This window comes from Setaria viridis, chromosome 3, assembly GCF_005286985.2.
Source record: "Setaria viridis chromosome 3, Setaria_viridis_v4.0, whole genome shotgun sequence".
Taxonomy (NCBI): domain Eukaryota; kingdom Viridiplantae; phylum Streptophyta; class Magnoliopsida; order Poales; family Poaceae; genus Setaria; species Setaria viridis.
In genome coordinates, this window is record NC_048265.2 from 19,133,593 (window position 1) to 19,159,631 (window position 26,039).

General features: G+C 44.2%; 3 protein-coding genes across 8 annotated transcripts; 2 read left to right on the forward strand and 1 right to left on the reverse strand.

Moving 5' to 3' along the window:
- The first annotated feature begins 1,834 nt into the window (after positions 1-1,834).
- On the forward strand, positions 1,835-5,995 carry LOC117850080 (KH domain-containing protein At1g09660/At1g09670). 2 transcript variants are annotated; one of them, XM_034731866.2, is made up of 7 exons: positions 1,835-2,428; positions 2,955-3,040; positions 3,712-3,857; positions 4,032-4,148; positions 4,255-4,371; positions 5,259-5,402; positions 5,484-5,995. In XM_034731866.2, the coding sequence occupies exons 1-7, from the start codon at positions 2,319-2,321 to the stop codon at positions 5,634-5,636; spliced, it is 873 nt and encodes a 290-aa protein (XP_034587757.1). In that variant the 5' UTR covers positions 1,835-2,318; the 3' UTR covers positions 5,637-5,995. The 2 variants fall into 2 exon arrangements, with proteins under 2 accessions (XP_034587757.1, XP_034587758.1); XM_034731867.2 differs by lacking the exon at positions 4,255-4,371.
- A 1,480-nt stretch (positions 5,996-7,475) lies between these two features.
- LOC117847295 (uncharacterized) lies at positions 7,476-9,790 on the reverse strand. Of its 3 annotated transcripts, none has more exons than XR_004638584.2 (3): positions 9,598-9,790; positions 8,095-8,992; positions 7,476-7,968 (listed from the first exon to the last, which is right to left on the reverse strand). XR_004638584.2 is itself a non-coding variant. In XM_034728477.2 (3 exons), the coding sequence occupies exons 1-3, from the start codon at positions 9,728-9,730 to the stop codon at positions 7,872-7,874; spliced, it is 306 nt and encodes a 101-aa protein (XP_034584368.1). In that variant the 5' UTR covers positions 9,731-9,790; the 3' UTR covers positions 7,476-7,871. The 3 variants fall into 3 exon arrangements, 2 of the variants coding, with proteins under 2 accessions (XP_034584368.1, XP_034584366.1); XM_034728477.2 differs by having other exon boundaries at positions 8,917-8,992; XM_034728475.2 differs by having other exon boundaries at positions 8,824-8,992.
- A 10,874-nt stretch (positions 9,791-20,664) lies between these two features.
- LOC117850162 (protein root UVB sensitive 6) lies at positions 20,665-25,288 on the forward strand. Of its 3 annotated transcripts, none has more exons than XR_004639196.2 (14): positions 20,665-21,072; positions 21,843-21,941; positions 22,029-22,142; positions 22,442-22,513; positions 22,601-22,711; positions 22,831-22,950; positions 23,130-23,231; positions 23,321-23,393; positions 23,788-23,868; positions 23,945-24,009; positions 24,140-24,241; positions 24,336-24,518; positions 24,625-24,865; positions 24,956-25,288. XR_004639196.2 is itself a non-coding variant. In XM_034731964.2 (13 exons), exons 1-13 carry the CDS (start codon positions 20,719-20,721, stop codon positions 24,691-24,693), a joined length of 1,545 nt encoding a protein of 514 aa, XP_034587855.1. In that variant the 5' UTR covers positions 20,665-20,718; the 3' UTR covers positions 24,694-25,288. The 3 variants fall into 3 exon arrangements, 1 of the variants encoding a protein (XP_034587855.1); XR_004639197.2 differs by having other exon boundaries at positions 25,020-25,288; XM_034731964.2 differs by having other exon boundaries at positions 24,625-25,288.
- Positions 25,289-26,039: the final 751 nt, after the last annotated feature.

The window sequence follows — 26,039 nt, forward strand, 5'->3', positions numbered from 1 at the left end:
AGGTAGCAAGAGAAAGGAGAGGGGGCGGCGAAGCTCACGGCGGGGAGAGGAAGATGAGACGGATGATGTCAGGCGGCGGATGGCGGCGGGCGGTTTCCCCTTGGGCGGTGGCTCCGGCTCTCTCCCTCGGACGGCCTCCTCTTCCTTTTCTTTTCCTCCTTCTCTCTTCCCTTCTCTTTTCCCCTCCTACACTTCTCCTCCCAGCTCTCTTTCCTTCCCTCTCTGGTAGCAGCGATGGGGAGGAGCCCCGGGCGGCTTAGGATGGCGAGGAGGGGGCGTCGAGGGTCCTATTTATAGCAGTGAGGAGCAGCTAGGGTTTCGAGGGCACAGCGCTGGCACTAGGGTTTCGGGGGAGCGGTGCCGGCGGGTGGACGCCCGGGATGCGGCGGAGGCGCGGCACGAGCGGCGGGAGTGCGTGCCAGCGCAGACGGCGAGGCGCGACCATCCCATCCGATGTGCACGCTCGGCGCGCGTGCATGTACGGTCGGAGGAAGAAGATGAACAAGAGCGGCTGACGAGCGGTTCCGACGCGTCGGTGAGAGAGAGAGAGGGTGAGGGGTGCGGCGCGGTTAGGCGGGCTAGGCTGGAGCGGCCTGCTGGCTGCACGAGTGAGGCGGCGGCTAGCGGGCTAAGCCGGCTGGCGGTGCGGGTGAGGCAACGGTTGGCGAGCCAGGCTGGAGCGGCCTGCTGGGTTGCGCGGGAGAGGGGTAGGTTAGCCGGTGGACTGCGGCCGGCTTGGTAGGTTAGATAGGTTTTGATTTTATTCAGATTAAAAATTCAAACACACACAAACTTAAAATCCAAATAAAATTCAAAAAGATCCAAATCATTCCACCCAAGTTTTGAAAATATTTGTGATTTAATTATTAGAGATTTAGATGAGAAGAGAATTTGACTTTCATTTTTAAACAAGCACACAATTCAAAAGGAAGTTTTAAATTTTTAGAAATTTCACTTAAATTCATATTACAATTTTTCGAAATTCGAGCCGTATCGAAGGCACTGGATTCTGTAGTCATGGTATATCTGATCGGTTTGCTCGAGATCGGATGTCGGAAAAAGGGCGACGTGACCCAATCAGCCCCGGGAAACTTCACCGGATTTAGGTCATCAGAGACAGGTGCGATTTCGAGAAGTTTTCTTGACCTTTAGCCAACGATGAAATGTAATACTTTTCTCGATACAGTAAGAGAAATTTCCTTGTACCATTTTTCCCGTAGCTGAGGTTTACTTCCTTCTTTAAGCCCTTTTTTATGCATAGGCAAAGGAGCTTGGAAGATGGAAGTTTTCGTTATCTCCAACCACTTTTGTGTAAATGGGAGGTGTTTGGTTCTTTAGTCCGGATTAAAATTTATGTCACAGCGAATACTAATTATAAAACTAATTACATAGATGGAGGCTAATTCACGAGACGAATCTATTAAGCCTAATTAATCCACCATTAGCACATGTTACTGTAGCACCATGTTGTCAAATCATGAACTAATTAGGCTTAATAGATTCGTCTCGTAAATTAGTCTCCATCTATGCAATTAATTTTATAATTAGTCTATATTTAATATTTCTAATTAGTATCTAAACATTCGATGTAACAGGAATTTTAAGAGGTGCTAAAGAACCAAACATGTTGATAACACAGCTCCAGCTATTTTTCTTTTGCAAATTCATAAAAAAAATAAAAAAAAGAAAAAGGTGAAAAAAACGAGTAACGATCTCTAGAAGCAGGCGAGGGGCACAATCATCTGAGCTGGACCAACCGGTGAGATACATTCACACGTCAGCGAGCGAGAGGGCATCCAAGGCCGGCTCCTCCTGGTTTGTCTCTTCCTGCGCCCCCCCGGCTTCCACCCACCCCCTCCTCCCTCCCACAGGGTGGCTTGCTGTTGTTTCTACGGAGGAGAGGAAGAGCGAGCGAGCAAGAGCAGCAGCAGGCGGCCACAAAGGAGGCGCTGCCAACCCCTGCACAGCCTGGGCTCTGATCATTGATTGATACAAGCCCAGCTATTACCTTCCCTTTTCATTTTTTATGCACATATGCATATATAATCCCACCCATCCCAATACTTGCTCCTTGGTTCTTGGCACCTTTCTGTCCCTTTAGATTTCCTTGGATTCCATATAGACAAGGCCTTCTTCAGCCCCCATTCATTTGCTCTGATAGCTCCCTAGCTGTATCCTCTCTCTTGGTTTCTTGATTTTTTTTTAGTCGGCTTCTTGACTCCCTCTGCTCTTTTTTGTTCCTTACCCCAGTTCCTCGCCTGAAGTTTCAATCTTGTAGAGTTTTTCTCTGAATTCTTGTTTTCCTGCTGTTGGAAGCCATGGATGAGAGGATCCCACCGCCCCCTTTCTTCCAGCACTCACCATCCGGTGTCCATTCTTCCCCTCATCGCCACAACCCCATGTGGTCTTCTTCCTCTGATAGGGAGAGGTATGTGACTCCTGCTACCTGTTTCTGTGTTCCATGTGACATCTCTGACACGTTTTGATATCTGTGTTCTCGCCGATCCTGCTCCTGAAACATTTCGAATGTGAGATTTGGTCACTCTTGTGCGAGATTTACGCGTTCTTGATCATCACCATCTTGGCATGAGTTTGGAGCCGATCAATGCGGCCCTGCTGCTATATAGCGATCTGCCAGGTTGGGGGATCGCTTGCTATTTGCTAATGATGGATTGGTGCCAGTGTTGTTGACTGTTGACGGCTACTAGGAATAAGTCAGCATTGTGTCATCGATTGGGCGATGCTGGATATCCAGTTCATCAGCAGTATTTAGTTTTTAAGCTCGATCGTTAATCGTTATTGTTTTGCAGCTTGTTGTGCAGACCATTTGGTACTCCTGTTTCACAATCTTTCTGTTTCCAAAACATGGAATGGTTACTTCAGTTTCTTTTGTATCCTGCAAGTTTCTGTGACAGCTATAATTGATTGGACTAATGAAATTGTTTGCTTGGCAGATACCTTGCTGAATTACTTGCTGAGAGGCAGAAATTAGCGCCGTTCGTGCAAGTTCTTCCATTTTGTACCAGGCTTCTAAATCAAGGTTTATTTCTTTGCCTTTTCGGTTTTGGTTCTTCTATTGCTATTTTTAGCTATTCCTTCCATCTGATAATCTGCTACACTTTCTGTACGACCATGTCCATCGTTTTCAACAAGTTGCTTCTAAAGATTTCGTTAGGTCGTGTTTACAACTCAGTTGTTCTAATTTTTTTACCGATTTAATGCACACCAAGGGTGTACATCACCTGTTTGTCCTAAAAATTTATGGTTTTAATTGGCTGCTGTAAATTACTTACAAACCCCTAATGCATACCATTTATAAAAATGTACGAATGTGTCGACAGAATTGCTTGTTTCAAATCCCAGAGTCAATTTCACTGAAAAAAAACTACAAACTGTTAATTGTACAATTCTTCAATCATATCATTTAACAGGCTCACTTATTCTTAATCTGAAACAAACATCATTGTACTTAAGTATCTCTGTATATCTATTTTACTGTTATTTTTTTATTATAGCAGATCTTCAATTTTTTCCCCTGTATTCGAGCTTCTTGGTGTAGTTTCAGTTTGCAGCTTTAGACTATTTCGAATATCCTGCCTGAATGGTCTCTCCTTGATCCAAAGTGGAATAAATGAAACTAACATCATCTATTATACAGAATGTTTCGGATGGCATGTATAATCTCATACCAGCTTGTTTTCTTCAATGCAGAAATTTTGCGGGCATCTTCGTTGCCACCTAACCAAAATTTTATTGAACCTGAGAGAATTGATCATGGTAGTCCCTTAAGATTAGCTGGCCAATCTATGAATGGTCAAGCCATGGATCTAGATGGATGGTCGGGAATGCAAACAGAGGTTGTTCACATTCATAAAATCATTTCTTTATTGCTTTTCTACAAGCCCTATCTGTCTTAGCTCCATTTCATATTACTATGCACCCACATAGTGCTCAGAGAATTCTTAGCATACCAGTTATCAACCTTTTTTGTATTGTCATTTGCTTAAATTGAAATGTCTTTCTTTTTTCAGCATTTAGGAGTACTCCAATCCCCATCCATGGTATGGAATGGTACTCCGGGAGTTGTTGGCAGCCCTGTTGTGAAAAAGGTTGTCAGGATCGATGTTCCAGTTGACAAGTATCCCAATGTATGTGCAACTTACTATTAGCTCTAGTATTCGTCTTTTATGTTTAACTTCTCTTTTTACATGCTATGCCAAATCCAAATTATTCATAACCTTTTATAATGATTAGTACAACTTTGTTGGCCGTTTATTGGGGCCACGAGGAAACTCGCTCAAAAGAGTTGAAGCTACGACCCAATGTAGAGTATATATTCGTGGACGGGGTTCAGTGAAAGATTCTGTTAAGGTAATTAAACAAAGATTAGAATCAGCATGTTGTAGTTGCCTATTACTTACTAAAAGGATTGGAACCTTTTAGGGCCACTTCTATTTCGCTGCAGTACTTATCAACCATTAGCTAAACAATTGCATTAGTTGTATCATATAGGAGAATAAAATTAAGGATGGTTGTGATTGACATGAACCAACCTATATTTGACATAAGGCGTCATTTATGTTTTCTGAAGTAAAATGCTGGCAACTGTTGAAGAATTAAACCAGTTATGATGTTAAAGTACTTTTGATATTTCCTAGTATCAATTACTGCAATCAAGGACTTGTCCAGATGTATAATTTTGAACTTTGTGCTATATTAGCAAGGAAAAAGTGCCCAATTGCCCATCGCCCAAAGCATAAAAAATGTCCTTGGATTTTTCTACCCTGATTTCTGAATTTGATGCACTAATGGATCTGAAATGTTTTGTTTCTTTGATTTTATTCCATGTATGTTCATGTTGTTCCCTGGATAGTGGATACTGAGATAATTATAGTGACGCTTTGAGTTTTCTTTTATTGTCCAAAAATGCTATTCCTGTAGGTAGAGATATCAACTTTAAGGCAATATATATTTTTTTTTTGCATCTTTGAAAGGTTCTGTTTAATTGTCATCATCTCACAGGTTTATACTACGGCTAAGCTTTCAGACTTAAATGCTGTTCTGAATTCGTTTTGTCAAATTTTAATTTTGTGTCTGACTTGCAATGTTGTACCCAACCCTTTTCCCTAAATAAAACATGTGAATAAGAAATCTTTTGTTATGGAACAGTTATTGCACTTGTGTAGTTGTGTTTGCCAACTCTTGACTGTAAAACAACAGTGGAGAGATTCTAAAAAATAAAATCCTGTCTTAAACAGGAAGACAAGCTGAGAGACAAGCCTGGCTATGAGCACTTAAATGATCCACTGCATGTGCTTGTGGAAGCTGAGTTCCCAGCAGATAGTGTCGATGCCCGACTAAACCAAGCTGTGGCCATATTGGAGGATCTTCTCAAACCAGTTGTATGTACTCTTACTTGCTTCCAATATTTATCTTGCTTTCTCACTGGTATTACTCATCTCATTAACTGTTGTCATCCTCAGGATGAGTCCATGGACTACTACAAGAAGCAACAGCTGAGGGAATTGGCTATACTTAATGGCACTCTAAGGGAGGAAAGCCCAAGCTCCCATCTTAGTCCCAGTGTATCCCCCTTCAATTCTACCGGGATGAAGCGCGCAAAGACAGGGCGGTGATCATAGTCTGAAATGCAGAGCTTGAGGTGATCAAGATATGTATATCAGATTGCGAATATGCTCCACTGTCGGAAATGATTGCATATGAGGGATCAGCACGGCTGGCTCCAGGCCTGTCATGACATGAGCTTTACTGTGGACATCCTTGGAATGGACAATCGATGTGCAAAATATTTGTCTATTCAAGGGTTTGCTGTTTGGTCTTATTCTTTGTGTATCTGACTTTGAAATATTAACATTATTGGTTGGGTGGTTCTAGGTTTTGGGATTGTAGTGTTGACAAATGACAATAATCAGGGTTTTGAATGTACAAGAAATAGTTCCAATTTGTTAAAAATAGTTTATGTTCTTGCGGACAACTGTGTTCTCAGTAAGATTTTGTACTGGAGTATTCTTTCATTCTCTCCTTACCAAAGATTTAGTCCAACAATTCTGTCTTTCTCTGTTGTGGCTACTTGTACAAATGATTGACAGAATTCAGAGAACACGAACCTTTTTCTGATCCTTGAGGGTTCTGAATTATTTGTCTACAGAATTGCTTTGTGAAATTGTTGAGTTCCATCTTAGCTTTTGCTCTCTTTTTTTTCATTCAACGTTCTTGCTTTTGAGAAGAGAGCGGTAAACAAAGTTATCATTTGCAAGATTTTTAGTACTATTTATAAATTATAACGGGACATGGCATTTGGTTTCAAAGAGAACAGATATGGCGTGCATTTCTGCCAAAAAAATATTTTTGGCAAGATGTTCCTCTAAGTCCCAAATCATCAAATCTATTACAGTTCATGGTCGACCCCAATTTCACGGCGCATTGGTGATGCAAAATGGCACAAACTAAATAGGTTCTAAATCCCAATTATTTCCTGGCAGTACCTATGCAATGCAATGCGTATTAGTGTTGTTAATACCTCTCCTGTTTGCTTACACAGCTTGTTTGCTTACACAGCTTGATGCAAGCTGACATCATGTTTACGGCATCAGATTAGACGAAGCGACCAAACGAAAACAATGTGCATGCTTCTTCCAATGGAGATCACTGCCTTGCCTTGCAATAAACCTGTCTCTTTGCGTGGTAATCATGGTACTTGTTGCGGTTATGCTGCGAGGTCGCCCATCATTTCATAGTACATGCCTTATATTGGCATGTCCCATGAACTCCCAGAGTGGCCTGGGATGTGCGGCCATCATGGTCCGTGCTCTACGAATCCATGATCAGATCGTCGCGAGGTCATCATGGGTGCCATTGCATCACGACCGATGTTTGGTTAGATCTGGAAGGAACGATGCTCCCAATCGTTCTGCCTGTACATTTTGTAGTGCTTCAGCTTTGTCAAGCACGATATGCATTCGTCGGTGTTCTTATGAGCCAAGTATCTATGGCCTTTTCTCTTGCATCTATGGCCCCATTTAGGATGTGAGAAATGAGAACTGAGAGTAGAGACTTCACTGCAAAGGAATTACATTGTTTCCTGCAAATTCCTATATATGTTCCGCCTTTAGGTTATCAACTTTGGCCAATTGTCGAAATGTATATGTTTCCGATGTATTTGTCGATACACAAAATATGTACAAATATATTTCAATTACTTAGTTCAGGTTCTATTCTACTGCAGTCTACACAGCACTCAGCAGCAGCAACAGCAAAATAGTACACTCTCCAATGGAGCTTCTATTATTAATCGGCAAGCTACATAACTTGTCTGTTAAGGAACTGACTGCCGAATTGAGTTTATCATGACCAATCTTTTCGATACGAAAGAAAGTGGGAGAGATTTGACAGAAAACTTAATGAACTCCCACTTCACTTGACCCAGAATTACGTTGAATAATAATCATTGAGTCTTGTTGGACAAGAATGCATAAAGATTAAGGTTACACTTTGCAATAGCTAGGACTGGAGTAAGCTACAGAGTATAGACTCAGACGACCAATTCAGCTCGACAGTTACACAATTATAGAATGGCCATGGGCATGCTAAACAACACAAGGATCTGAAACAACGATCCAGGATAGTGTTTAGTATCTAATGGTCGACCAATGCGATCACATTCAATTGCATCCAACCAGATGCTGAGCAAACCAGGCATTTGCTACAAGTGTAAAATATGTACAGCATTTCTCACGAGATACAGACTTCTGTAGAGAATTCACATAAGACATATCGAGTTGCAGCTAGGTTATGTGCCTACAGCAATGTCCTGAGCATCTAAGTATCAGCAGATCCTGGTGCCTATTGCATTAAGCTCGCCTCCATTTATCAATTTCCTTTGAAGTTGCTTTGATTAATTTCTTTGTGTTCTCGATCAGCTCGTCAAGCAATACATCGATCTGATCTCTGAAAAATGTCACATGACCCTATTAAGTAATTCTGCTTTGTAATGACAGAAAGATATCTGGATCACAGAAACCAAACATTTGTGGAAGTAAAATTGGGTTGGAAAACAGGCTATTGCCCATTGACCTGGTGGTGGAGGCTGTTTAACCTCCCACCATGGTTTCAGTCCTATTCCTGCGCCGGGTACCATACCAATCTCTCTTTTTTATGTGAATGTCAAAGCTCTTGGGCCCCAAAGTCACTTCAGGCAGCTTATATGCAAGACCTGGATTCAACTGGGAAGAACTCTGATACAGAGTACCAGTGATCAATCTTCGTACAATATCTGCGACTACTCATGATAATGTTTGTTAGGGAACATTTGAAGAAACTATAGGCCTGTTTGCCCAAGTAGTTATCAACAAGACAAGCTAACCAGGGCCAAAAGGATAGCTTATTTTTGGGCTTGAAAGCCTACAGCATCTCTCAACCAAAAAACAGGATCTGTGGGAGTGACTTGTGAGTCCTATTAAGTCTGCTGAGCACATAAGGTGCGGTTGCACAAATTGCTTGCACGGTTCCTAGACACTACTGTTTTGGGTATGTAAACAGTTACCTTTTAAGGAGATACGAATAATTCTGAGATAGGCCTATGCAAAGCAAACCCAAGGTGTGGAAATAGTTAATTCCTCTATGCTGTTGGTGCTGATGGCAATCATATAAGAAACAAAACTAATTGCAATTTTGGATAATTACAGAAAATTTTATATAATCAGCAGAAGAGCACATGATTTTACGAATATAACTACAGGCATTGCAAAAGGAATGAGATGATACCATCTTGCAACAGGTATGTGGCACTAAGTTAAATCTTACTCTGATGGGAGGCCCTTAGATTTCTGATTTGATCTGACAATGTTTGAATATTTCCCATTTTCATCATAAGCAACTCCTGTTCCAAAACCGTACCCGAATCCAATCCCTATGCCACAACCCACGCCAACTCCAAATCCTAAGTGCAATCCAGGGAACCCAGGCCCGACTCCTGCACCATGAGTCACATTGGTAGCACAATGAATAGGAGTCAACTGGAAGTTCAAAGTTTAACATAATTATTAGTTCATGAAGCAACCAATACATCCTGTAATGCATCCACAACTGTTAAGAAAGGGCAACGTTACATATAACCAATGTCCTGAATCTAAACAGAAAGTGAAGATAAATCCTGTTCGCGTTACTGATTGAGCTGAGAAATCCAACACTTCACAAAAAATCCATGTAATTCACAACTATTATTTGCAGAATATGTCAGCCTTTTAGCCTTTTATTTTCTTATTTTATACTAGAAAGACCAACCAACAATCATTGAAATTACCATCTGTCCTGGCATTGGTGCCATTTGTATTTCATAAATGTATTACTGTTGCAGCCATACGAAGTTCAGAAAAATGATGAGCCAACCCCAATGCCAGACCTCTGCAGTCAGGTCGGTAATTAATCACTCATTAATCGATCAGCCTAAGCCACAAAGAGTGGAGTGGCATGTGTTCCAGATGAAGCTATTCCAGTAACCAACAGCTACAAGTAGACAAATTCTGGACGCTTCGATAGCCGCAAGAGCGGGTCTAGGGCTTAAGGGAGGGGTACTACCGCCGATGAGTCCGACGCCGACACCGACGCCGCAGCCGGCGCCGGCGCCGAAGGATGGGCCCAGCTTCCCCAGCACCTTCGACCTCGCCGGCGGCAGGCCCCACCGCGGCCCCCTCCGCCCGCCGCCGCCCATGCCTCCCGCACGGCTCAGAGATGCTTTCTCGAAGCACGCACGCTTCGTGACTGGCTGACAGCCCCGCAGGGAAAGTGGGAAACCAGCGCGGGCAGCGTTCGTTATGGACGCTTGACCCTGCGCGGAGATTCGCGCTGGTTTCTTTAAAAAAAATGCGTGTTCGCACGGCCTGGCCCAGAGACATTGGAGCTGGGTTTTTCCTTGGGCTCAAGTAATCCAGGATGGGCCGAACTGGGCTTCGAGTGGATCTAGCACAAAGCTACCAGGCCAGGCCGGTCTTCGTTTGCTAATACACACACGAGTGCTCTCCTTTTTTTCCTCTTGTTTCTATTTTACAAAATTTCGTTGTGGTGAAAGTGAAACGTCATGTTTACTAGTACTATTTCGTTTAAGAAATATTTCTTAACTGTGTGTTGAATTTAAGATCTTATAAAAATAGAGTAAAACAGAAAAACTTAGACACATTGGCATTTTATAGCTCATTGCCTTGCTTACATTTGACAATGGACGAACTCTGGAAATGACAGCATACGGAGATCAGGCAAATACAGAATTATTCAGTCTCCAACAGTCCGGCAGTCTACTCTCGTGGAATCCTTCTCCAACATATGGATATAATTGTACCATACCACGCATTGCTATGTATGTTCACATGCGTAGTTTCACCATTCACATTTAACGTTTTGATGCCCTTGAAATTCTAAGTGAAGTACCGTGCTGTTCTACTTCTTCACCAGCAGGCAGCAGCTACCTAATCGTTTTAATTAGTCCGTAACCTCCATCTGAACTTCAATTACGTTGACAAGAAAATGCCTTCTCGAAACATTCTGTAAAACTTTTTTTTGTCCAACTCATGGCAGCTGCTTATCCTGAGAAATCCAAAACTTGAGGGCAAGGAATTGCACACTAGCACAGCATTGGTCAGTGGCGTGGGCCCCATCTCATCCTCTGCCAGGTCAGCACAGCATCATCCACAGCATCATCCCTAGCGGCCCCTGCTCACCTGCTTGGGGGGTGGGGGTAGCTCTGAACCAACAATGCCCGGCTCTTAAATGGCCCCCAAATAGTGGAGCCTGGGGGAAAAAATGTAAAAATAGCAGGCAAGGAATGTGGTTCATTTTCCATGATAATGACTTGTATGAATATTGGGCGGTGCCTGAAAATTCGGCCCTTTAATTTTGTCATATTATAGGGTTCTGTATGAGAGGCACTGGCAATAACAAGTATTGAAATTTCATCCTCTATGGCAAGACGTTTGTCACCGACTCACCGCAGGACTAACATTTCCTAATCCCAAGTTGCACAGATTGTGTGGTAACATTGCTGCCTTACCCATTATCCCTATTTATATTGGAAAACAAAACAAATATGTGTTCATATTGTGCTATATTATTTGACACTGATGTGATATGCCACAACCACCTATAGTCCCAATGTTTTTATTTTTTTTCCATCTCTACTCTTTTGGGTGTACACATAGAGCACGGAAATAATAGATCAATTCCATTTTTTTCAAAAACTACAGCAATAAACTTGTGCTCACATTTATATCCAGAAAGCAAAAGTAAGGCATGTCTAGGGTATTCCCAGTATGGGTTTTATTTTTCACGATTTCCTGGAGTAATATGTTATCTAAAGAAATTTAAGTTGATGAATGAAACAACAGCTCTAATGTATAGTTGTACTTCGCGGTTTCATAGGAGTCATCGCATTTAATTGCTATGCACGACATTAGATGAAATCGGATGAAATGAAACCCTCCAATGCCAATTTTAACATGTTTCATAGTCCTGGAAGCAATATGCACTAAGTTTTTCATTCAGATGAAACACATTTCTTTTCTCTCCTTATAAATATGTTGTCATTCATCATTTTGTCTACGTGGCACCGTATTTAATAAGATTAAATGGCACTTTTGGTGACACATGGATTTCTTTAAAAATGGCAAATCAGAAATTGACTCCTATATTTGTTTCACGTTTTTACATTAGCTTGCACTTCATGGGATGGGAGTATCATCTAAAGTTTAGACTCATTAAAGACCTATTGCATAAAAGCAAAACAATTATGCTTGATCAGTTCTCCTAGTTAGTGATTCCTTGCAATACAAACCTAGTGGAACATGTAATTGTAAAAGCACTTTCATGGACCATGGGACATGGAAAAACATTAAAATACCTTTTCTATTAGGACATATGATTTTTTGATAAATATATGAAATTTCAATGCAAGATTAATCATGAAAAAAGGCTATTGCCCTGATACATAACTCCTGCAATTGGAAAAACAATTGTTACAGAATTTTATTAGGATCAAACCATCAAAGTGATACCTAGCGGACCATAGCATTTTAAGTTGAGGACCAGTTTAACAGAGCTTCAACTCCAATAACTCATGAAGCTAGAGCTAGGAGATACATTGGGAGCATTTGGACAGTCATTATTTTTCTATTTTATTTATTACTCCCTTAGTCCACAAATATGCATTTCTGATTTTTCTAAATCAAACTATCCCAAATTTGACCAAATTTATTGGAAAGAATATTAACATCTACCACATCAAAGAAGTGAAATATGAAAGTATATATATCATAATGGACCTAACGAAGCTCATTTGAAGATCATAAATATTATTGATTTTTCATAATTTTAGCCAAACTTAGAGCAGTTTGACTTATGATAAAATATAAATGCCTACATTTATGGATGGAGAGTGTAGTTCATCGAATGCACTTTAAATACATATAAGACATGAACTTTGCTATTATGACTTATGACTAAGACTTAAAAGAAGATAGAGAAAAAAATGGTATCTTTTGTGCATGGAATTCAACTCGCTCAAAAAAACGACCCATAATTCATAGTCACAAAACATATGCAACAATCGATTATCTTATGGAGCCCAAAGGCCATTCTCAGTGCAATGTTTCATGTTTATGTTTCCAAGTATGCCATATAAGCAAGAGTGCATTTAATTCATGGATGAAATAAATTACACAATGCATTGTTTCATCCTTTATTATTTCCAATACTACATACAAGACACAAATATCTTGGAAATAGTGTACACATGATTTCATCCTCATAAAACTAGTTTCTTCTCTTACCTTATAAATAGTGTGTCATGTCACCACAATTGCCTATATGGCAACTCATTATTGCCCATGAAACTAGCATTGAGGATGGCCTAAAAACAACCATGATACTATGCACTAGGGTAGTTTAAAGTGATGTGGTAGCTTTGGAGTGTGTGATAATGGGAGTAGCCTAAGGCTAGCCTCAATGGAAGGTATTATAGGAGTTTCATGAGCATTAAATTGCATGTCACATCAGTATTTTTCTGAATTGTACGAGGAGAGAGAAGGGAAAGTTTCATCAAATGTGGGATGAATTTCATTCCCATGACACTCATCGGGCACAATTACCAAACTCGCAATCTTGGTACCTGTATAATGAAATTGTGCATTGAGACTGGTATAATAACAGTTACAGAAACTAGCGTAAAAAAGCTGCACTAAAATCTTCAATCGAGGTTTATGTGTGTTGAGACGGGTTGGGGAAAGGGAACAGGCAATACGATAGGCAACAGATTAATTATGAGGTGATTAGCCATCCAGGCATGGACTTATTGACTTGGCTATGACCACAGACACGATCAACGTGCTTCACGCATAAAGAAAAATGCCCTGCCGATGCAGACTGGTATACACGCCCGCACTGAGAAGCATTTGATCAACACCCGAGTAATTTGACCGATGTGATCTTATTCACGATGGATGCTTCTTGTACAAGCAAAGCTATTACCCATTATTTTCCACAAAGAAAGGAAACCAAATTGCTCCATTCTCTGCAAGGAATAGAATAAGTAGAGCACTCAAAATGTTAAAATGAAGTTCAAGTTAACACTATAGTAATTTTAGGTGTTTACACATGCTCAAAGAGATGGAAGCAAAAAAACATGGTCAGAATACTCCATAGTGGTGTTTTGGCCACTAAAAGCAACCTTGGGCCCCCTGTTTTGTCCCCCATCTGTTTTTTTTTTGACTCGTGGAATTTGGGCTCCACCTGGATTTTGTGGCAGCGTTGAATTTAACAATGCATATATCAAATAAGTAGGTGTATCAGCCCCGGTGAGAAAATGTCTGCCCGACCTTTGATTTGGCTTAGTCATAAACCAAAGGATAAGACATGTTTTTACCAACAATGAATTTACCATTGCTAAAGTTAGAAGCATATACAGCAAGCACTCCCTCCGTCCCAAATAGTAATTTGTTTTGGCTTTTCCAAATACACATTTTTTGACATACACCTAGATATATGGGAACGTATCTGGTGCAAACCAGATACCCCGTGCAACCTTGGAAACTCTGAATCAAGACCACAAGATGTTAATCCAATGGATATGGTTAGAGATGGAGTTATTTTGCACACATTTTGCACGCCTGCTGGCCAGCAATGCAAAATTAGTTTTTTACAAATCCCCCGCCCCTTCCATCCAAACCTCCCCTTGGACCCATCCAGGGATGCCGCCGCCGCCCGAGGAGCGATTCACCGCCGCCCGTGGCCCTCCGCCGGCCTAGTGAGGGCGTCGCTGCCCCTTCGCCGCTACCCGTGGCCCTCCGCCGCCCGCGGAGGAGGTGAAGTTGGCTAGCGTGGCGGCGTAGAAGGTGACGCCAAGGGTGAGGTAGGCGAGCAGGAAGAGGAAGGCGTGCAGCACGATGGCTGGGCGCTTGGGCGGCGCCGGCGGGTGGTCCCCGGCCGCAAGCGCCATGGCCGGCACGATGCGGGAGCGGTGGAGGTTGGTGCAGCCGCTGGTGGCGACGGCAATGAAGTCGAAGAGCGAGGGCGTGCCGGCGGCAACAGAGGTGGAGGAGGGGTCCTCTGGGTCTAGCTGCGGCGAGGGCAGGGACGAGGAGCATGACGGCAGGTCGAGGTCGTGGCGGCCGTCGATAGAGCTGCGGCGGAGGTGGGCGCTGTGCGGCGGCAGTGGGGACGGAGGGGGGTGGTGGCGGCGAAGGGGCCACGGGCAGCAGCGAAGGGGCGGCGGCGCCCTCACCAGGCCGGCAGAGGGCCACGGGTGGCGGAGGGTCACGGCAGGGGTTTGGATGGAAGGGGCAGGGGGGATTCGCAAAAAACCAATTTTAGATTGCTGGCCGGCAGGTGTGCAAAATAATCCTATCTCTAACCCTATCCATTGGATTAGCATCTTGTGACCTTGATTCAAAGTTTCCAAGGTTCACCTTGCACCAGATACGTTCCCTAGATATATGCTTATGTCTAGATACATAGTAAAAATGATGTATTTAGAAAAGTCAAAACGAATAGTAATTTGGGATGGAGGGTGTATCTAGTTAAATGCCATAGGAGGACAATTCAAACATCCCCCTCCCCGCTCATTGTACGACAAGAGTGCTGAGCAGGCCGATACATACTGACTGGCTTAAGAAAACTACATATATTTGTCCCCTTGTTATCATAAAGAGGACAAGGGTGTGAGGTATAAAGATACAAATAGACATGTCATCACTCAATAAGATACTTCAACATTAGGTAGGAACATAGTTATACTAGGATGGCAACGTGCAGAGATGGTGATCTCGCCCTTATTAGATGGAAAATTGGAGTTCATCTGTCCCTTTCTAGAGTCACACTCCACTCAATATTTAGTTATACACAAGGCGGCGAATAAGATTGGGCCGATTTGTTCGGTGCATGAACGAAAGACATCAAGAGACGTGGTCACAGATATATAAGGCTTTGCCTTTGTCCCAGCTACTATCCCCTTGCTCGCAAAAGGTTGCTGTTTTGGAGATCGGAACTGACTCTAAAAGGCCAAAACACAACTTGGATTTGTTATTATGTTCTAGATAGATGAACTATGCACATTATTTTCCCATTTTCTTTATCCAAATTGTAGGAATATAGGAGTAATATTGATCGTCAACAATCTAGTCTAGAGCACAAAAAACACTTGATTTCCCCGTGCCCCAGAATGGCACTCCACTGGAGTAAAGCATTTTAGTCGTGCTACGCTCACCTTCGCCGAAGCACCGTCGTCCGATGCGATCTGCGTGGCCGCAAAGAGAAATGTTTGGCATCTCCACTCGTCAAGCCGTCGTTATAGAAATCAGCTAGCGATCGTGAGCCGGTGACGCACAGGGCCGGGGGAAAGGGAAAGAAACAAAGGCTCATTCAAGTCACGCCGAACGCGCCGCGCCGGTGACCAGACGTGCACCGAGGAAAGCGTGGACGGCAGCGGCTCCGCATCAAACCGAAGCGCATAATCCGCTGTGTGATCGTCGCCACAGCGCCACCTATCCTCCCCGTCGGCGAAGATTTGGGGACGGACGCTAACTAATCCCTCGCGTGATGTCCTTACGTTCGCCGCGCTCGCTGCCATGGATCAGCGCACCCGGCCAGGCACCGGCCGCGACCGGCGCAGAACGTGCCGCGCGTCCGTCTCGTGCTACTGGCACAGGGATTTCGCGAGGATTTCACGTGCGATCGGCATGATTTCCATACATGATTACCGCACGAGACCACGCTTAAAAAAAAACTCACCGCGCACGACACGGACAAGGACCCCCGGCGCCGATGGCGACCGGAAAAAATCTGCGTCCACACGAAAAAAAAGGCGGGATTCGTTGGATTCCCGCGGGCCCGGGCCGACCGAGGCCAGGAAAAATCAAGCGCCGCGCTAGCGTGGGTGCCTCACGCGGCGCGCCTGGCTCGTGGCTGCTGCCGGCCGGACACCCGCGCACATGCGCCGGTGGTGGCGACCGCGGGCCGTGTCGCCCACCGGCCCCATCATCGGATCGGCTCGCCGCTGGCTGCTGCTCGCTGTCATGACCCATGAGGGATCGCGCGGAATCTGCACGACAGGGAGAGGGGAGAGCTATCATCGCTGGGGAATTCCGATTTTTCGTGGTGCCGTGAGCTTTGCGCTTCTCGTGTCATTGGTCCCAACAAGGAGGGTCTGGTTGTTCTAGTTGGAATTGGAACAGATCGAGTCTGTAGGAGTATCTATAATGGGGTTTCTAATAACAATCTAAGGTGGAATGAACATGGTATACAGCTTTCAAATATAATTTTGTTTTTGAGATGGTCTTTCAGTACTACGCGAAATGATCGATAAAATATGTACGTATATAGACATATTTCCCGGCACCCGGCAGTGTTAAATCGAGACGCAAGCACTACATGGGCACTCTAACCAATTTTGCTAACCTCATGAGTCATGCGCACGTTACTGGTTAGGACTAGAAACTGTTGGGATACGAGGTAGGTTACACTAGCGCAAATCAAAAATTTCTACCGCGTAAACCAGGAAAACTGTCGTATAAGGATCACGGGATTACCACTCGACGCACTACTGGTGCGGAAGATGTAGATTCGCGTCGATGCAGCGAAGTTGATCAACGTAGTCGTATGTAGTCGATCACGTCGACGTCCAGCAGCTCCTCAGCAACTCATCCACGTGCAGCAAGATCTCCCTCGTGCCGCGGCTCGTTGGCGACTCGTCGTGGCTCGTCGGCGGCTCGTCCAAGTGCTGCAGGCGCAACACCTCCAAGGTATCCACACGTGCAGGGAGGAAGCGTCGCAAGCCGGACTGCTAGATCCGTGAGTTGCAACAGGCAAGGGCGTGGGAGGCGCGGCAGATGAGTTTCGCCAAAAGGTGTAAACCCTAGGGCGCCCCCACCCCTCTATTTATAGAGGTTCCTAACGGGCCTCTGGGTCCGAGGCCCATTAGTACTTCTAAACCTAATCCAACTCGGATCACATCCGAATTGGGCTTCCAGCCCCTTAAGTGTGTGACCCTATGGGTTCGGATACGTATAGACATGGCCCGAGTACTCCTACTCGGCCCAATAGTCGGTAGCGGCCTCTAGCAAGACGTGCCAACTCCTATACGCACACGAAGATCATATCAGACGAACCATCACAACATTATATACATGCTATTCCCTTTGCCTCACGATATTTGGTCTAGCTCCAAGCCGACCGCTCTTTCTCGATCCTGTGATTCGGAATCCCTTTGTAGGTTAACTCTTAACCGTACGTAGCATGGCCATGCATTTTCGGATCCGATCACTCGAGGGGCCCAGAGATATCACTCTCAATCAGAGAGGGGCAAATCCCATCTTGATTGACCATGTCTCACAGCATGCTTCTTGACAAACCCGAAAGCTACCTTTATAACTACCATGTTACGACGTAGCGTTTGATAGCCCAAAGTAGGTCGATCCACATCTTGAATACATGCGACAATCTCAGGTCTAAGGACAAAGCATATATGTTGTTTAAAGAGAGAACTACTTCTCGTGTTAGGTCAGTCCTAGCACATATCTCCACATGTGCCCACATTATTAGTTCAACATCTCCATGTCCATGACTTGTGAAACATAATCATTAACTAATACATGTGCTAGTCTAATATTCATGTGTGTCCTCACATGAACTCCGACTAGGGACAACTTTAGAATAACCATACAAGTAAAGAGTTTCACACACAATTCATATAATTACAAATCAATTCAAGTAGCCTTTAATGAATATTCAATGAACACAATATAAATCATGGATACAAATGGAATATCATCATCTCTATGATTGCCTCTAGGGCATACCTCCAACAGAAACACCAGGTGAATACCATGGCTGGTCACAACTTTATTTCCATCTCCCTTGTAGTGTTACGTGACTAGTTCTCGTCCATCCATTATGTGAAACAATAAATCTTTATCGCGCGAAGAGCTTTGGTACATGCTAGGTTTATCTCTTATCCTTTTAATACTCAGCACGCCTAGTGATTGCTGATCGTTAGACTCATAGGAGCTTGAAAAAAAGTGAAAGATTAATGATGTCGAGTGAGTGCCAACTTTTACTTAAAATTTGGTTTTCAAGTTGAAAGATAGATTTTACCAGCAACAAGAAAAGTGAAATATTGGAGTTCAAAATTCTAACTTTGAAGTTTAGGGGGTGTTTGGAAAGGGGTGCTAAAATTTAGCACCCCACTTTTTAGCACATTTTAGCACTTGACTCCCAAACAGGAGTGTTAAAAGGGGTGTGCTAAAGTTTAGCACCCCCATTTTCTTTAGCACACCTAAGGGGTGCTAAAAGGTGCTAATGGGTGCTAAAAGTGGTCCCAAGCCCATTTTTTCCCCTGGTGCCCCCCTATCTCCTCTCCTCTCTCTCTCCTCTCCGCCACCTGCCTCCTCCGGGTGCCCCTGCTACCTCCGCCGGCCGTGCCTCCTCCGGCTGCCCTCACTGCATCCGCCGGCCACGCCGCCAACGCTGGCCCCGCCGCCTCCGCCGGGCCCAGCCGCCTCGGCCGAGCACAGCCGCCGCCTCTGCCAGGCCCCGCCGCCGCCATCTGGGCCCCGCCTCCGTTGGCCCTGCCTCCAACGCCCGCCTCCGCCTGGCCCCGCCTCCTCCGCCCGGCGCACGGATCTGGAGGGGGCGCGAGGGAGGAGCGGGGAGGGAGGCGGCGGCGGCGGTAGCGGGAGGAAAGGGAGGCGGTGGTGGTGGGGATGGAGGTTACGGCGGTGGTGGCAGGAGGGAAGAGAGGCGGCGGTGGTGGGAAGGGAGGCGGCCTCCTCCGCCAACTCCCGAGCTCGCCTCCTCTGTCTGCCAGGCCCTGCCGCCTCCGCCGGCCACGCCGCCTCCTCCGTCGGGCGTCGGGGGCCTCTTCGGCGGCGGGGGCGGTGGAGGCGGCGGATGGGGTGCGGGGGGCGGTGGTGCCGGTGGCGGCGATGGGGCTTCTGGTCCACCTTGTTCTCCTTCGGCGCGGCGACGATTTGGAGCTTGCTTGGATTTCTTGAGTGGATTACAAGAGCAGAGGGGTATAATTGTCTTTTGCAAACTAATGTGCTAAAATTTAGCACGCTATCCAAACAGCCTTAAGTGCTAAACTTTAGCACTACATTTGAGGGTAGCACTGTGCTAAAGTTTAGCACTTGCTATCCAAACAGTGCTGTGTGTTTACAAGTGGGAATCCATTTCGCATTCAACAAGATGATTCTATATAAACACTGGAATAGAGTATTATTATTTTCTTGCAAGGGATGGAATAGAGTATTATCATTTTTTTCGAGGGATGAAATACAATATTATGCGTTGATTAAATTTTACCTATAATGCATCCTATCAACTTATCAAATCTACTATTACAATAGATAATCGTATTGTCCAATCGCTAAAAACTTACATGAGAACATATTATGATCCTACATGACTTCAATTAAATTACAAAAATTTTAATAATTTTGCATGGTGGCCTCGTGAGCACTATTGTTTCGTTCTGTATTCCTTGTTTTATTCTCAACTATAAAAATAATAGAAAAAATCATCATAAAAAAGAACAAAGCATCGCGAGCTTCACTCCAAAATGCTCTCTCCCATTTGCTCTTCTTTGGAACTAACAGCCACACATACGGGGGCGCTGCAAACTACGGTGACGCAGCAGAGGAAAACATGCAGAAATTTCGCCCCTGAGAACCGAACATGGAAAAACCTCAGCCAAATAAAGCCCTTCCACCCTTTTTTTCTCATTTTCCCCATTCAATTCCAATACCCAACCGTTCGCCAGCCACCCGCCAGCCTCCGCAGCCCCCTCACTCCCTATGACACATGGGCCCAAAACTCCATCTGGCCCCACCCGCCGGTCAAAGCTGGAGGCCCGCTGCAGCGCACGCGGCCATTTCTCCAGCTGGCACCAACAGCCGACCACACGTCCGTCCGCCACCCCAGTTCCAGCACATCCCGCCGACACATGGGCCCATTTCGGCTGACCCCACCTTGCCAGTCAGCTGCGAAAAATATCACCTCGAAGCCCACCCGAGTACTCGTAGCTCCCTCGGTTCGGAAGCGAGCCGCATATAAAAACCGTCTTCCATCTCTCCGGGCGGCCGCGCTGCTTCGCTGTCTTTCGGCAACGCCCTTCACCACATCTGAATCTCACCCACCCCACCCCCCCACGTCCCCCTCCGCATGGCGCCGGTGATGGGGCTGAAGCGGCCGGCGGCGGCGGCGGCGGGTGCGGGGGCGGCGGCCGCGCAGACCGTCACGCTGCCCGCGGCGGCCGTGCGGGACGCCGTGCGCGCCGCCGTGCGGGAGGCCGAGGCCACGGCGCAGGCCACCGCCCCGGCCGCCAGGGTCCCGTTGCCCGCGGCGGTGCCGGCAGAGATCGCCAGGGACGGGGTGCTGTGCCTCGAGGAGGTCGACGGGAGGCGGTGGAGCTACGTGGTCGACGCCGCCGGCGCCGCGGTCAAGGCCAAGGGGAGGGCCTCCGTCGGGGCCGCCTTCAAGGCCGTCCCGCTCCAGTCCCCGCTACCGCCCGTAGAGGTGAGGCCCCCTTCTGCTACCGCCTTGGATCGCGGGGATTTGGGGCATTAGTGCCGATGGCCTGGTCTTGGATTTGGCTCCTGTGCCGATTGCTGTGCCTCTGCGGGTGACCGGTGACGGTGTGCTTCAACGAGCAGGAAGAAGGCTGTGGATTTTCCGGTGGTTTAGTGGCTTTGTGCGGGTTGTGGGGATAGGATGACTTGCTCGTGGTGGTTTTGAGGATGCGTGAATTTGCAGTTGGATTTGATGAGATATGGATGGGGATGCGTGAAATCATGGTTTAAGTGGAGTTTGGCGCATGCTAATTGCGCTCGTGTCTGGTTAATGTGGAACTCCCAATTTATTGTGGCAGATTGGATCTGTAATTATAGGCCGTGGTGTTGAATTTTTGGGAAAAAATGGTCGTTTTGTTTGCTGCCTCATAGCAATTTAGTTTACCCTCTCTGCTTTCAGTAAATTTGGTTTGGATTGAGTGGCTGTTTGCCTTTGAATTTGGTTTCCTCACGTTGTTAATCATGCATGGGCCAGTATGTGATTTTCGGTGAAGTATTTTCGAACCCAAGATTATCTAATTTAGGGAGACGCTGGTGTCTGATTCAAGCTAGTTGTTTGTTGGATGCTGCTTAGCCACACATTTTTCTTCTGATTGTGATCTTTTGGTGTTAACTGCCTCCCTTTGTTTTCAACTATAGAAGTATTGGATACAAGGAACAACCATAGTCGAGAATGATGAACTACAATATTGATTATATGTAAATTTTCTGCTGCAGGAAATAATGTCCTTTATAAGGTCATATGTTGTGCCTGAAGGCTTTCCACACAGTGTCACTCCTTCATATGTCCCATACATGTCATGGAGAGCATTGAAGGTATATTTTCATTACAGTATACTTGGTTTTGATGATCTGCCTGATTTTGAATGTGTTACTTATTGTACCTTTTTTTTCTCTTTTCAGCACTTCTTTGGTGGAGCAATGGGTGTGTTTACAACAAGATCCCTTCTAAACTCTGTTGGAGTCTCCCAAAGCAGGGCTGTGCCTGGTGCTGTGGCAATCAACTGGATACTCAAGGCAAGTGTTTTCCTGGAAAAACTTACAAAGAGTGTTTTTAGTTGCTTTTCTTGTTTTCTGCGATATCTATCCAAATCATGTCCTACGAGAACAACAAAAGCATGCTAATGGCTAAGGAAAAAAGAGAACTCACAGGTCATAGTTGGTTGAAATATTTTAGATCCATTCAAACATATCTTCTGTTATTGCTGATGCCCTTCTTACATACATGGGTTCATTGATTTATTTTCGCTGCATTTATCCTGAACCTATAGTTATCAGCACTATTTTCTGATAGACGTATTGTTTTGCTGCTACAGGATGGGGCTGGGCGTGTTGGGAAGATGCTTTTTGCCCGCCAAGGGAAGAAATTTGACTATGACCTGAAGCAGGTATTTGTTTAGATTCAATGTGTGCCCTTCTGCACTCCTAATTTTTCTTCCATGCTAATGACTAACTGAAGTCAAAATTTACTACAGCTCCGCTTTTCTGGTGATCTCTTGATGGAGTTAGGAGCTGGGATAGAATTAGCTACTGCAGCTTTTCCACAACTTTTCCTACCAATGGCTTGCATAGCAAATGTTGTTAAGGTTTGTCCTATTAAATTGTCACAGCAAGTTCTTGCATCACTAATAATTTCAATTTGCCTTTACCTGCAAAAGTAGTGATGAAATATATCCTTTTTGTTTGACACATTTGCTCCATTCAGAATGTTGCTGCTGTCACTTCGACCTCCACTCGCACACCTATCTACAAGGCATATGCGAAAGGAGAAAATATTGGTGATGTCACTGCTAAAGGAGAAAGTGTTGGAAACATAGCTGATCTGGTAAATGTTCAGTATTTTTCAACTATTTTTGCTTATTATTTACAAGACATGCATCTTTCATCTGTTGCTGCCATCGTATTATTTTCACATTATTATATTATGGTTTCTCAACTGTTCAGTTTCTTTTTTTTCTTTCAATTTATAACGTTTCTTTTCTTTGCTGTTGTTTGTTTGTGAAGTTGGGAACTGGTTTGAGCATTCTAATCTCTAAAAGCAATCCATCACTGGTAACTTCATTTGCCTTCCTGTCTTGTGGATATCTCCTCAGTTCATATCACGAGGTTCGGTTTAACTCCTTCAGTTTGTTGCTCTTGAATAATCTTTTTGATAAAGTTCCTTGTAACCAAACTAATGTCATTTTTATTACCAGGTGCGATCTGTTGTATTGAATACTCTAAATAGGGCAAGATTCACTGTGGCTGTGGATTCTTTCATCAAGACTGGTATGTCAACATTATCTTTTTGAATCCTCATAATCAGATTTTTGTAGAAGTTCTGTGAAAAGAAATTAGTTAGTGTGTACTGCTGTATTGCTCAGAAATGATTAACTTAGGTGGCAAATTGTTCCAAATACACCAGCTATATTTGTGAGAAGGAACTGGAATAATATTGATAGATATTTAGAGGGATCGCCGGATATCTGCATAATACTTGTGATTGAATTGCAGTATAGAATTACAATAATGGAACTACCATAACTTCCAGAGAGACGTAGTCTAAATAATCTATAATTCAGAGCTTGATTACATGCATTAAAGCTTGCAGTGTTTGGTTGCTAGTTGGCCTTTTACATGTCATGCAGCAGTCTGATATTGGGTCTTCAATTTTCTGATGCAGGGTATGTACCTACATTGAAAGATGGAAACTCACAAGAGACAGTATTTAATCCACCTTGGCGACATGAGCCAGTTGCAATAGGTTTGCACTCTGACCATATATTTCTTTCTGCAGGTCGAGTGCAGAATCTTTGTTAATCAATTTTGTTTCTTTACAGGATCAAGATTTGGGGAGGCATTTCAGGAACCTGCTTCGTTTATTGCTATAAAGCCTTTGTTTGAGGTACCATCTCGTTTGCTCCATTCAGTGTGTTGTCCTATGGAAAGTTTTCCAACATTTTTCGGTTGTTCATTTCCTTCTTTTAGTGTAATTAAAGATTGGTATGTAAAGTTGTCATGTGTTTTAATTGCAGGATGAGAGGTATATTGTTACATATAACCCAACAAAGGACAAGGTATATGCTTTGCTCAAGGACCAAGCAAAGCCGGATGACATTCTCAAAGCTGCTTTCCATGTGAGCAATGACTGTATTCACTACTTCGGCACCATCACACTGGTTAAGGTTGTTTGCATCTACTTATACTCTTCAACTATGTTCTGGTGTACAGGCACATGTGTTACTGCATTTTATCAATGCTTCACATGCTAACTTGAATGCAAGAAGGCGCATGAACTCCAACCGGTCATACCAGCATAATCCAGTGAACATGGACTTCATACCACACATTGAGGAGTCGTGCAAGATTGTAATGTCATCTTATGGAGTTTTCAAGAAGAAAGCAAGAGAACAGGTAAAACTCTGCCTTGCACTCTTGCTGAACTTCTAGAGAAGTAAAGCTTGACAAGAACCGCAGGATTGTAATTCTTGTAGCTAACAGCCTTTCTTTGCCCCCACAGGGATGGATAATGTCGGAATCACTTCTTAACCCTGGACGAGCGCGATTGTGTGGAGTAGTACCACAATGATCGAAGTCTTTTTCATTGATCATGATGAAGAGGATATGTTTTTTTTTCTTTCATACTTTGGAGTCCAGCCCTATATGTGAGTCAGCGAACCTCTAACAAAGTCAACAATCAGCTCAAGTACATAAAATGTATCAAATCATCACGAGCCCAAAAGGAAGAGTACTTGTACCTGGTCAGTTCTCTCTCCTGGAACCCAAAACTTTGTACATTTTTACTTGACACGCAGCCACAAATTTCCTTGCCCGCTTGATATAACATGCAGGAGCATTTGATTACATCAGTTACCATGATAACACGCTCTGGCTGGGGCGTGCTGACTCATGCAGGACCATTGAAGGGGCTCCAAACTAACTGCGGAAGACCAACTAACAAACCTTTTTTGTATATTCGTTCGGTATTGTATAATGGAGACGGCTACCCTTCCTAATGTGACTGGACTTAGTGGTCATCGTCTGAGTTGTTTGACTGTTTGACAGTAAACTTTCCCCACTAACTTTGCGATACCTTGATTCTCTCCTCATTTCCCAAACATGAGGGGTTGTAAATGCCAGTTTTCGATAAAGAAGAGCTGTGTTTGATAACAGCATATCGTGCATGTTCTAGTTGTTTATGGCACAACCTCACTTTTGCAATGTGCGGCTGTACGAGTTGTTCTAGTGCGCGGCTGTGCTTTGTCTCTTTGAGCTAATGAGCTGGTCCTGTGTTTCGTTGTCATGTGTCCCCGTACTCATTTTTTTTGCATGGTGGTTACAGCAGTTTTTCTTGTTGTGCTACTTAGAGCAACTTCAACCGTCTATCCATTTTTACTCTCTCTATCTAAGTTGAAAAAAATTTCTCTCCATATTGAGTAGTCCGTTTTTACTCTCTATCTAAGTTGAAAAAAATTTCTCTCCATATTGAGTTCTATTTCCTACTCTTCAAATCCAATAGTTAATTTCCTCTCTAAAAATCTATATTCTTCGTCCACTCCAATCTCTCCATTTTGCATTATAACGGACTTTCCATTTCACTCTCCATTTTGCACATTTGGCAAGCTAAACCTGCTTGCTAAGTTTGGAGAGTATGGAAGAGTATTTGGCAAGCCGGATGAGATGGCTATCCGGATAGCAACTTAGTCGGATCGTGATTTTTCAGCAAACTTGTCAAATTTTAGCTTGGAGAGGGAGATGGAGACGGTTGGAGTTGCTCTTAGGACTTGTTTGAGCTTCTGGTGAACTTCTCATGTATCTTTCGGTTTATATGGAAAGCTGATCATAGATTTTTGAATATTTTTTAGAAGTTATTGTTGGTTTTTTAAACCAAAAGCTAGTAGCACCTTAGATATTTCGTGTTATCTTTAGCTCACA

Excerpts from the sequence above, each read along its gene's own strand:
- LOC117847295 (XM_034728475.2), bottom strand. The coding sequence starts at position 9,730 with ATGGGCGGCGGCGGGCGGAGGGGGCCGCGGTGGGGCCTGCCGCCGGCG. Across the intron at positions 8,993-9,597 it reads CGGCGTCGGACTCATCGGCG|GAGTCGGGCCTGGGTTCCCT; the intron begins GTAGTACCCCTC and ends CTCATGGTGCAG. Across the intron at positions 7,969-8,823 it reads TCTAAGGGCCTCCCATCAGA|AGATCAGATCGATGTATTGC; the intron begins GTAAGATTTAAC and ends GACATTTTTCAG.
- LOC117850162 (XM_034731964.2), top strand. The coding sequence starts at position 20,719 with ATGGCGCCGGTGATGGGGCTGAAGCGGCCGGCGGCGGCGGCGGCGGGT. Across the intron at positions 22,514-22,600 it reads TTGACTATGACCTGAAGCAG|CTCCGCTTTTCTGGTGATCT; the intron begins GTATTTGTTTAG and ends AATTTACTACAG. Across the intron at positions 22,712-22,830 it reads GCATAGCAAATGTTGTTAAG|AATGTTGCTGCTGTCACTTC; the intron begins GTTTGTCCTATT and ends TGCTCCATTCAG.
- LOC117850080 (XM_034731866.2), top strand. The coding sequence starts at position 2,319 with ATGGATGAGAGGATCCCACCGCCCCCTTTCTTCCAGCACTCACCATCC. Across the intron at positions 2,429-2,954 it reads TCTTCCTCTGATAGGGAGAG|ATACCTTGCTGAATTACTTG; the intron begins GTATGTGACTCC and ends TTTGCTTGGCAG. Across the intron at positions 3,041-3,711 it reads TACCAGGCTTCTAAATCAAG|AAATTTTGCGGGCATCTTCG; the intron begins GTTTATTTCTTT and ends TCTTCAATGCAG.